The following is a 10,892-nucleotide window of genomic DNA, read 5'->3' as shown; positions in this document are numbered from 1 at the left end:
CAAGTCCTGTGTTATATTGTACTAGCTTGATTACTCCTTGCTGATCTTGTAATCTCACAGCTAAAAGTAGATCAAGAGGTGGGGGAAGAGAACCTTACTTCCATCGTTCCATTGTTCTGTGAGTAGTGAGTACCACTTCTCTCTCTCTCTCTTCAACTCTTCAATGCGTCCCAAGTCTTGTGTTATATTGTACTAAGGCTCCGTTTCAGAACACCTTCTTAAAAAATAAGTACTTATTTCACATTTTCAAAGTCAAAAATAATATAAATAAAAAAAAAAATTTCAATTTTTTTTTCACCATATAAAAGATCTCAATGAGTTCTATCAAACAAGATCCATATTGATAGAAAAATTATTTACGTAAATACATAATTTTTGAGCTTAAAATTGCATTTTTAAAAAATAAATACTTATTTCCGTTTCCGGAACGGGGCCTAACTTGATTACACCTTGCTGATCTTGTAATTTCACAGCTAAAAGTAGATCAAGAGGTGGGGGGGAGAGAAACTTACTTCCATCGTTCCATTGTTTTGTGAGTACCACTTCTCTCTCTCTCTCTCTCTCTCTCTCTCTCTCTTTCTATTCAACTGTTCAATGCGTCCCAAGTCCTGTGTTGTATTGTACTAACTTGATTACTCCTTGCTGATCTTGTAACTTCACAGCTAAAAGAAGATCAAGAGGTGGGGGGAGAGAGCGATGCCGACAAATACTTTGGTCCGCTCGATTATTGAGACTTTCGATCCAAAAATCCGTAGTGAGAAGCGGCCGATAAAAGATTACTTTTGCCCATGCAGGGGGGCTGCTGTTATCACAGGTCATAAATTCATTACTGAGACAAATACATATTGTCCGTTTGGGTAGCTATGGATTTCAAAACATGTGAAATGGAACGAAGGTAATGGGTTTGGTTATGGGTGGGGTGGTGACTTCAGAGAAAATGAGGATAGTGTTGTATTTTGGTATAAAATGCTTCAGTGGTTTTTCTCCCACTTCCCTTTCTCTGCCGTACACACTCTCTCTCTCTCTCTCTCTCTCTCTCTCTCTCTCATTTTGATTTCATTAGGAGGAGAGCATGTACATTAGATTAGGGAAAATAGCATCTTAGATAAAATACCTAAGCAAAAATCTAAAATAAGCATTGCACCAAGTTAGCAATAGCTCCTTTTAAGGTTAGGTAAAATAAAATTTGCAATAGTTCTTAGGTAAATTTACCTAAGAACTATTCACCATTTATACATTTAGGCTCCGTTCCAGAAATTTTCTTAAAAAATAAACAGTTTATTTTACATTTTCAAACTCAAAAATAATATAAATGAAAAATAATTTTTTAAATTTTTTTTTGCATCGTAATCGAGATTTTTCAAACAAAATTCATATTGTATATTTCTAGATTTTAATAAGTCCATAATTTTTTAACTTGAAATTACCTTCTTAAAAAATAAGGACTTTTTTTCATTTCCGGAACGGAGCCTTAATATTATTTTCTCTCTTCAAGCCTCTCTTTCTCTCCTCCAACAAAAAGAAGAATAGTGAAAAGAAAAGAAGAAAAAGAAAAAGAAACTATTACTTCCTCCGTCCCGATTTGTTTGTCTCTTTTCACTATTTGGGACCTCTTACAAAATTGTCTATGTATTTCAATTTATAATATTTTTTATATGTAATATGGATCTTGTTTGATAGATCTCAATTAGATCTAAAATATGATATAGATTGTGAGATATAGACAATTTTTTAAAAGACACGTATGTCGAAATTAGATAAACAAACTGGGACGGAGGGAGTATTTTAATTAAGAATAAGTAAAATAAATAGTATTGGTGTAGTATTAAAAAAGACGTGGGTAGTTAAAAGGAAAAATGTGCACTGTTTACTGGCAATTTTGGCTTAAATTTTACCTAATCTGATATACTTGCTCTAAGAGCAAGTTTATTAGCAAAGCTAAACTAGCTTTATAGCTATTTTATGTCACGCCATGTTCCGGAATAGCACCTCATCGGCCTATCCCGATACGACACGTGACAACCAGCTACTAGCAAATTCAAGAATAACGAACAACTATAGTTCAACAGCCACATTTTATTTACATCAAAAAAATATATTTTTCATTTACAAACTACAACGGAAGTCTGTCAAGAAATAAACTTTACATAACCAACTATTATCCAAAACTAAACTAAGCAAAAAAAATCATCTACGGGCCAGGAGACAAAGACTCTCTCAGGCCTCAACCACGCACTTCTCAAGCGAGTCACAAAAACGCAAAATGTGACCTGTAGTGGACACCGACCTATACCTGCAAAACTGGAACCCCAAACGAGTTCCAGGAGTGTATATGAGACATGGATGTTGTTCAATAAAAACAATAAATCCAAGTTCATCATTAATTAAGCAAAAATAAATAATCGACACGAAGTCTTTAATCCGACACAAAGTCACTAGCTCGACACAAAGTCATAATTTTGGCATAAAGCCATTGAATCGACACAAAGTCAAGGCACGACACAAAGTCCGGCCGTTGGCCATTGTTGCCCACCGGCACGAAGTCACAGTCCAATAGCACAAATTCAATCCAATTGAAAAACATCTATGAATCGAACACTCACCTCGGTCTCCAACAAAAAGTAAACCAACGCTGTCACTCCCTACGTGGAGCTGCGGTACTCGTTGTCGTCTCCGAACCTAACAAATATTCCGCACATATGAGCTCAAAGTTTAATTCCAAAAGCAAAGAAGTAAATTCATTAATTTGTACCTCAAAGCCAAAAATCTCACAAACACACACTTTCTAGCAGAACCATTGATCGAATTCTGACTGTAGCATTCTATAGGTTTCAAAGAATACTACAAGACCACCACCACTGGCAAGAAGACTTCTAGTACATCAATCTAGATATAAAATTTGCCCAAATTGGACTCCGAATGACTAAGATATGCTCAATTGAAATTACACATCTAAAACAGAAACTACAGACCCGGCAGAACAGTCTGCGATCGAATGCTCATTAAAAATCACATACTCAATCTTTTCCAATAATTCCAACACCAAAACTTCACCAATTGATCAATGTTTAAGACTCAGTAGCATCCATAGTCAGTAAGCATATTCAACTATGACAAAATTGATGAAGAACACAGCTACAAAACCTGCTCAGAATTTCAGAATCACCAAACTATTAACTTCGGAAGCAAAACTGCTTTTTCTCAGACCAAACTAAGGCACAATCTTTACAGATTCAGAAAGATATACAAGTCTAGTTTCGGAATCAAGAAACGGTGCGTAAAACCGATACCCGGGCAAGAAGTTATGCCCGTTTTTCCAACATGTGTCTGGGCTGTCAGCACAGACGCGAATCTGACTGCAGCCCGGTTCAAGATTTTTATCTTTTTCCAGGTTTCTCAGAAAATTCTGAAATTTTTACAGCATAAACTACACACAAAGACGCATCTACAGTAAAAATACCAGAAAATAACATGATCGGTATGTCAATGGTAAAAATTCGTCAAAAACAGGACAGACTCAACTCTGCTCAAAACACAGTTATGCAAATTCATATGTTATACACGAATTTTCAGAAATAAACTCAACTCCAAGCTCAAAAACCTTCTGCTATGGATTCAATCCATCTCTAATTACTTCAATCAAGTGCATACTAGATGTAAAACATGAAACCTAACATGAAAAACATGAAATTCAGCCTTGAAGGAGATGAAAATCACCTAATTAAGCTTCAATCAACCTAACTCTAATTTTCTTCTTCTTTTCTCCTTCTTCTTCCTCTTCTCCACGCTGCTCTCTCTCACGTTGGAACAACCTGATGGATTTTCTTGTTTTTGTTTTATTTTTCTTTTCTTTGTTTTGAAGAAACCCACACACACCCAACACATCAGCACACACACACGGCACACATGCACAATTTAAAAAAAATTGCACTTTAGTCCTTTAAGTTATTAAATTTAACTTTAAAGCACCTCAATTAAAAAGGATGTTACATTTTAGCTCACCAAAAGGGGAAAAATACCCCTACAACAGAGTAGGTAAACATAGAGATAAAATGTATTTATGAACATTGTTTCTCCATTTTTACCTCTCAACTGTTCATCATTTATGTAAATTTAAACATTATTTTCTCTCTCCTCTCTCCATCCCTCTCTCTTCCTCTTTCTTCTTTTTTAAAAAAATTGTACTTTGGTGCACTTTTGGAGAAAGAAAGAAAATATATTTTAATAGAAGATAGGTTAAATAGATAGTGTTAGTGTAGTATTAAAAGAAATGTGAGTATGTAAAATAAAAAATGTGCACTATTTACAAGTTTTTTAACCTAATTACTGAAAAACTTGCTCTAAGGAAGGAGTTGCTGGGTTAAAAATACAAAATTGGGTTTCGGCTTTTGATCCGATAGATATTGAAGGTGAGTTTGGGTTTGGCCTCATGGTTTACGGAATGGGTTGTGTTCATGGGTATCCTATGGATTTGAGAATGAATCACAGTTCATTATTCGATCCGAATTTGAATTACCGGATTTAAATTATCGGATCGGCGTTATCGGATTCGAATTAAATTTTTTGGATCGAATCCAGTTCCATTGACAGGCCTAGACGTGGCCCGTGCCACCACCAATTGTAGAAAAAAAATTTAAAAAAAAAATTGACACGTAAAAAGGATAGATAAAAGATATGTGAAGAAGAAGAAAGAACCTCAGTGCTCTGCTTTGGTGGTAAAGCATGCTGAAATAAGTCTCCAAGGCCAGCTGTTGGGGTTCAACTCCTCTAGGTGCAATTTTTTTAGGAAATAATAATGCCAAAATTATTTTTGTTGGTGCCAAAACTTTAGTGCACAAAAAGACTTACCATATGCAGTATACAAAACTTTTATGTACTCTGACACCAACAAAAATAGTTTTGATATTATCGCTACGTTTTTTTTCCTTTCTGTTCTTTAATAGTCATCTTTCTCTAAATTTTTGCATAGATCCCACATAATTTGTATTTTTCCCACTTGAAAAGCAACATGACTCATTTGTTCTTTTCTTTGTTTTTTCCTCCTTTCTGTTCTTTAAAACTCATCTCTCTCTAAATTTTTTAATAGATCCCCACAAAATTCCCACTTGAAAAGCAACATGACTCATTTGGACATTAAATTTTTATGTGACCCATTCGCGCACACATTTTTTTTATAAACCAACATGATTCGATTGGGTAGGTATTTATACTTATGCAATCTTTTGCATAAATATTGTAAAAATTAGTATAATTTAGCGAATGATCTGTTTGAATCCAGAAAAATTAATATCGTAATACTTTTGTATTTGCATACCATAAGAGAGGTTAAGTAACTATTTATTTCTTTTTCAAAAAAAAAAAAGCCTACGACAAAATATAATTATATAACAATACTTTTTTTTTTGACACAACATGTAACTAGATTTTCATTGAGCGGTGCTACCCCGAGGACCAAACCCTGGCTCCGCCCGTCTTCAAGAGAGTTTAATTTTCTTCGTCGACTATGATTATATGTACCTTGTCTCTTGTTTTTTGGTGAACACCTTGTCTCTTTTTTAGGTCTTGCGTATACCCAATGGTTTGTAGACGTTGCAGTGGTGGGCGTCTTGATTACGTACTTCACAGATACCTGGAAGATAGACGACGTTCTCCCGTTTGCTGTTTTAACGGTAAATCTACTAGAGGTTTTGTCATCTGTTTTGGAAGTTGCGATGACTTACATCTCCGACAACCATGTTACTCCTCTCAAAGTCATTCTCTCCTCAGTTGCTGCCTACATCATCGTAAGTTTAATTAATAGTAATATAGTAGTATTATCATGACTACATATATACAAATTAATCTCGTTTTATTTCAGTATGAGATTGAGAGATGCTAGGTATATGCAGCATTGCACAATTCAACTACACCATCCATTACATTTAATTTGGGAATCACCACGGTTCCCACAAAAATCCAAAAAATGCTCATGAATTTTAAACTATTATTTTATGGGGTCATGTAAAAAATCAGTTTCAACGGATATCGATATGTGTTATTTTTTGATTTATAGGGGCAAATTGCGCAGTCGATCGAGCAATTTCACCCATACGAATCTAGAAATTAATAATGCTTACCGATATCTATTAGAGCTAAATTTTTACAGGGACCCATAAAATAATAGTTTGAAATTTATAGGGTTTTTTTTTTTTTTGTATTTTGTGGGACCAAAAGTGGACCCTACATTAAATGTAATGTAAGTTTGTAGTGTACCAAGCATTTCTGTATGAGATTAATCCACAAATGAAGTTCATAATGCGTGAGTATACAACAGAGCCATTATGTCGTCATCACCATTATTGCAGGGAATGGTGATGTTATGCATTTCGGCATTCCATCCGATTGCCGGTGACATGACCGGGATGTACTTCGTACTGGTAGTGCTTCTGATAGCTGTGGGAAAAGCCGGCGGGGTGCCTGTCTTGGAAGGATTTCTAGTTGGTCAATTAACGGCCCATGAACCCAGGCAGCTGGACATAGATGAAGGAAGAGTATACGCAAGAAAGATTGTGTGGTGGATCACTGCAATGTTATTGTGTAAACTTACCACTCCCTGGATCTTCGGCTCTGCTGGTTGGCGTGTAACGTTCATGGTGTCGACATTGGTTATGAGCATTGGTTATATTCTGTTCTGCTGTGGCATTCCTCTCTACCACAGGTCTCTCTCTCTCTCTCTCTCTCTCTCTCTCTCTCTCTCTCTCTCTCTCTCTCTCTCTCTCTCTCTCTCTCTCTCTCTGCATGCGTCGCATCAGCGTTATTCGGGTAGGAAAAATGCTATTAATTCTTCAAGATTATTTATACAGAAAGTATAGCCGGTATGATGTGGCAATGAATGTTTTTTATTTAAGTATGAGATATTTTGATGGGTATTTGACACAGCATATTCTTCATCATTACTAAATGATAAGTCGACGACTCAGCCATATCATTTGTAATGAGTTTTTTGCATCGTTTTCTTTGATTGTGGAAATCTTTGTCTTGATAATCGAATGTGGAAAACTTCAAATGACGTATTGACAGGATTTTAAATATAAACAGTGGCAAAGCCAATGTAGGCCCACTGCATTTTTTTGTTGTTATAGTTTTAGTTTTTACTTGAACCGAAATAGCTATTGCTTTTTATAAGTTCAACCAACTCCCAAATACGCATGTATAAATGATATTCTATTCAATAACTCAAAAATAGAGTTAACATTTTAACATTATGTATTTTATTTAAGATTCGTAATAGGTGGGTAAACAAAACCCTGGTTGAAAATCTGAAAACTCCCATTAATTTCTTTCTCGTAATGTAACACGCAAGCCACCGTCGTATTGTCAAAAAGCATCAAATCGTGGGTCGGTGGGATGTTTAAGATTCGCTATCACTAAAAAATTTATTTCGTAGTGCCCCACTAACGCATATTTCTAGCTACGCCTCTGAATTTAAGTAGGTTGGCATCAGTGTTCAAAAATTTCCTTGGCATACAGATCATTGGATGAAGCTGCTACTACTCCAGAAATCCCCCATGGAGCTAGCCCTGAAGAGAATACAAACAATGGTCCGACTCCAGCAGTTTCTCCAGAAATTCACCGTGGAGCTAGCCCCGAAGAGAATACAAACAATGGTCCAACTCCAGCGGTTTCTCCAGAAATCCCCCTTGGAGCGAGCCCCGAAGAGATTACAAACAATGATCCGACTCCGGCGGTTTCTCTAGAATTCCCCCGTGGAGCTAGCTCCGAAGAGAATACAAACAATGGTCCAACTCCAGTGATTTCTCCAGAAATCCCCCTTGGAGCTAGCCCCGAAGATATTACAAACAATGATCCAACTCCGGCGGTTTCTCCAAAAATCTCCCGTGGAGCTAGCTCCGAAGAGAATACAAACAATGGTCCAAATCGGGCAGTTTCTCCAGAAATCTCCCGTGGAGCTAGCCCTGAAGAGAATACAAACAACGGTCCGACTCCGGCAGTTTCTGCAGGAAGAAGACGAATGGAGAAATGGAAGCCTCTTTTTATAATGATTCCCATGTGGACTAGTTTTCTGATATTTGGTCTAGTACTATCAACAGGCGACACTTTCTTCACCGAGCAAGGAAACAACATGAAACCTACGGTCTCTATATATATAATTATTATGATTCGGAAGATGACCAAGTATACAAGCTCTTTCTTTTCCGCACTCTTGTTAAGAACACGAAAAACAAAAGGCATTACAGTTGGAATCGGGACAGCAATGTTGGTCTCCGTAATCTGTTGTTATGTCGCGTGGCGTGTCGAGATTCGCAGGCTGCATGCCATCGTGGAGGGCGGATTTTGCGTCGACCAAGATTATTACGTACCCTTGAGTGACGACCAAGATTATTACGTTACTTACATACCCTTGAGTATTATGCGTCTGGCACCGCAGTTCTGTCTGCTGGGACTCACGGAAGGGATTGGCAGAAAAGGCCTGGAACTTTTCTTTGAGGTTCAGGTCTCTGATGTGCCAATGAAGATATATGGATCAGCACTAAATGAAGCTGTGATCGGGCTCGCAAGCTTCCTTAATGCTATACTTGTTTTCTGCTTCAAGAGCTGGTTCCGCGACACTTTAAACTGCAGTCGCCTGGACAAGTACTACCAAATGTTGATGATACTGAGTTTTGTGAACCTATGCTACTACAACGGGTTTGTCTCAATTTATTACTCAAACAAGAACAAAACCAGAGACGATCTCCAAGTAGAAGCAGCAGGAGCAGGTGTTCTTTTGAGTTTCGTCTTGTTGATTCCATTGTTAACTTCTTCTTCTTCTTTTTCACTTTGTTCTTTTATAAGTTTTAGAAAAAATATTGAGAAAATTTCTTTTATATCCCTTCGACTTTGATCAAAAATTCATTTTGGTCCTTCACCTTTCAATTTTGGCATAAAAATCCTTCTACTTTCTACTTTTTTTCAATGTCATCTTTAGGGATACATACATATATATACGAAAAATAGGGTGTTTGGATCAGGCACCCTACACACTTCGGATGCCGTTGATTTCCACGATGGCCCCCTCATTTTTTTTTTATAGAATTTTTGGACAGCTCGGATCGGCCTTCCGGTGGCCGGAGACAGCCCGGTGCGACCATCGGTCAAAACGGATTCTTTCTAAAGGATGACATTGAAAAAAATTGGAAAGTCGAAGTATTTTTATGCCAAAATTAAAGAAACTACCGTAAGCTTACCGTAAAAAGTCACTTCGTTCGATAGCCACATTCACCTTGCGTAAGCCGACGTATTTTCTTTTCCGTAGCCATACCATCCGCCAAGAAGAACGGTAGAATATTTCTACTCACTTTCTCTAGTAAAAATTTTAGTTATATTTTCTTTCCTTTTTTTGTGTTTAAAAATGCATGTTAAGTTAAAGTACTAAAAATAGTTAGCAAACTTGTTTTACTAAAATTTCAAAATAAAATATGATCATGTTGAATATCTCGACTTCTATTCCGGAAAATATATGTTATTTTGAACTTCTCAAAAAGAAAGAAAGAACGGATTTTTGAAATAAAAAAAATAATAGTTTGATTGGTAGCATGATTACTTAGATTTTATTTGAAAGAGGTTATGAGCATGTATACATGTTTTTAGTTCTTAATTTACTTGTCTTAATATTGAGTTATGTGCATATCTTGTTGAATTTATAAACTAGTCAATGGATTAAGCATGAAAAATACCATAAAGTTGGATGATCTTGTTATCTTAATTATTCTAGTTTAGTTTTAAGATTACGATCAATGATGCATGTTTACGAGACACCGTATATAGTGTTCTTATGTGGAAAGTTCGACTGCAAAGTCCTTACATGAAAATGCATAAGACACAAAAATCGAGAAAATTAAAAACATGACACGTAGGGTATTGATAACGAAAAGACATGTTTTAAAGAAAAAGAAATATTTTTGAAACCACAATGTGGCCGAACTTAGTAGCCTATTGTGTGTGTGTGCGCGCGCCAATGGAAACTCAGGACGGCGAAACTATTGTGATGATACTCGAGAGCCCGAAATGGAGGAACCGAGGTTGGGTGTGTAAAAACGATTATCGTGTTGAAAAGACGTGTTTTAAAAAAAGAAATATTTTTGAAACCACAATGTGGTAGAACTTAGTAGCCTATTGTGTGCGCGCACGCGCCAATGAAAACCCTGAACGGTGGAACCATTGTGAGAATACTCAGAAGTCCAGAACGGCAGAACCGAGGTTGGGTATGTGGCTTGGTTATCCGTGAAGAGGAGCCGATGCAAATTGTGTGCCAATGGGAACCCGAGACGGCTGAACCATTGTGAGGACACTCGGGAGCCCGAAACGGCGGAACCGAGGTTGGGTGTGTAAAAACGATTTTGGAAATGTTAATTTGGAAAGAGAAAAGTGAAAATGATGACACGGTCTACGAAAATGTTGCGTAGGAGAACCTCTTATTACACGGACACTAACGCCAGTTGAATAGTGAATGTGCATGTGTTATTGTTAATTCTAAATTGGAAGTTGTTGAATGCACATGTGTTATTGACATGTTATCACGGAATATTTACTGCTATAGTATGTTGTTGCTATATCCTGTTATTAGAAATTTTGGATCAGCGGGTATGAGATTATTCTTCTGAGCTTTTGTAGCTTATGGTATTACTATTGTAACCCTGACATATTATACTGGGGGCGATGCTAATATAATGTGTCAGATTTTGTAGATGAGCAGAATGAGCTTTACATCTTGGAGGCTTTCGGAGCCGAAGAGCTGACTATGATGGAAGAGCAGGCGGAGCAGTAGATAGGAACCCTAGTTTCCCTCCCCTTGTCGAATAAATGCACTATTGTGAGAATTATGCTGTAATAATGAGTCAGACTCTTTTCAG

General features: G+C 36.8%; 1 protein-coding gene across 1 annotated transcript; it reads left to right on the top strand.

The window, feature by feature from the left end:
- LOC131333550 (protein NRT1/ PTR FAMILY 5.10-like) lies at positions 1 to 10,892 on the top strand. The gene is made up of 6 exons (XM_058368125.1): positions 1 to 118; positions 663 to 814; positions 5,560 to 5,783; positions 6,345 to 6,697; positions 7,510 to 8,759; positions 10,728 to 10,892. Exons 2-6 carry the CDS (start codon positions 697 to 699, stop codon positions 10,805 to 10,807), a joined length of 2,025 nt encoding a protein of 674 aa, XP_058224108.1. The 5' UTR covers positions 1 to 118; positions 663 to 696; the 3' UTR covers positions 10,808 to 10,892.

Source organism: Rhododendron vialii, chromosome 7a, assembly GCF_030253575.1.
Source record: "Rhododendron vialii isolate Sample 1 chromosome 7a, ASM3025357v1".
NCBI classification, from domain to species: Eukaryota; Viridiplantae; Streptophyta; class Magnoliopsida; order Ericales; family Ericaceae; genus Rhododendron; species Rhododendron vialii.
This window is presented reverse-complemented; position numbering and strand designations above follow the sequence as displayed.

Excerpts from the sequence above, each read along its gene's own strand:
- LOC131333550 (XM_058368125.1), top strand. The coding sequence starts at position 697 with ATGCCGACAAATACTTTGGTCCGCTCGATTATTGAGACTTTCGATCCA. Across the intron at positions 6,698-7,509 it reads GGCATTCCTCTCTACCACAG|ATCATTGGATGAAGCTGCTA; the intron begins GTCTCTCTCTCT and ends CTTGGCATACAG. Across the intron at positions 8,760-10,727 it reads AGTAGAAGCAGCAGGAGCAG|ATGAGCAGAATGAGCTTTAC; the intron begins GTGTTCTTTTGA and ends CAGATTTTGTAG.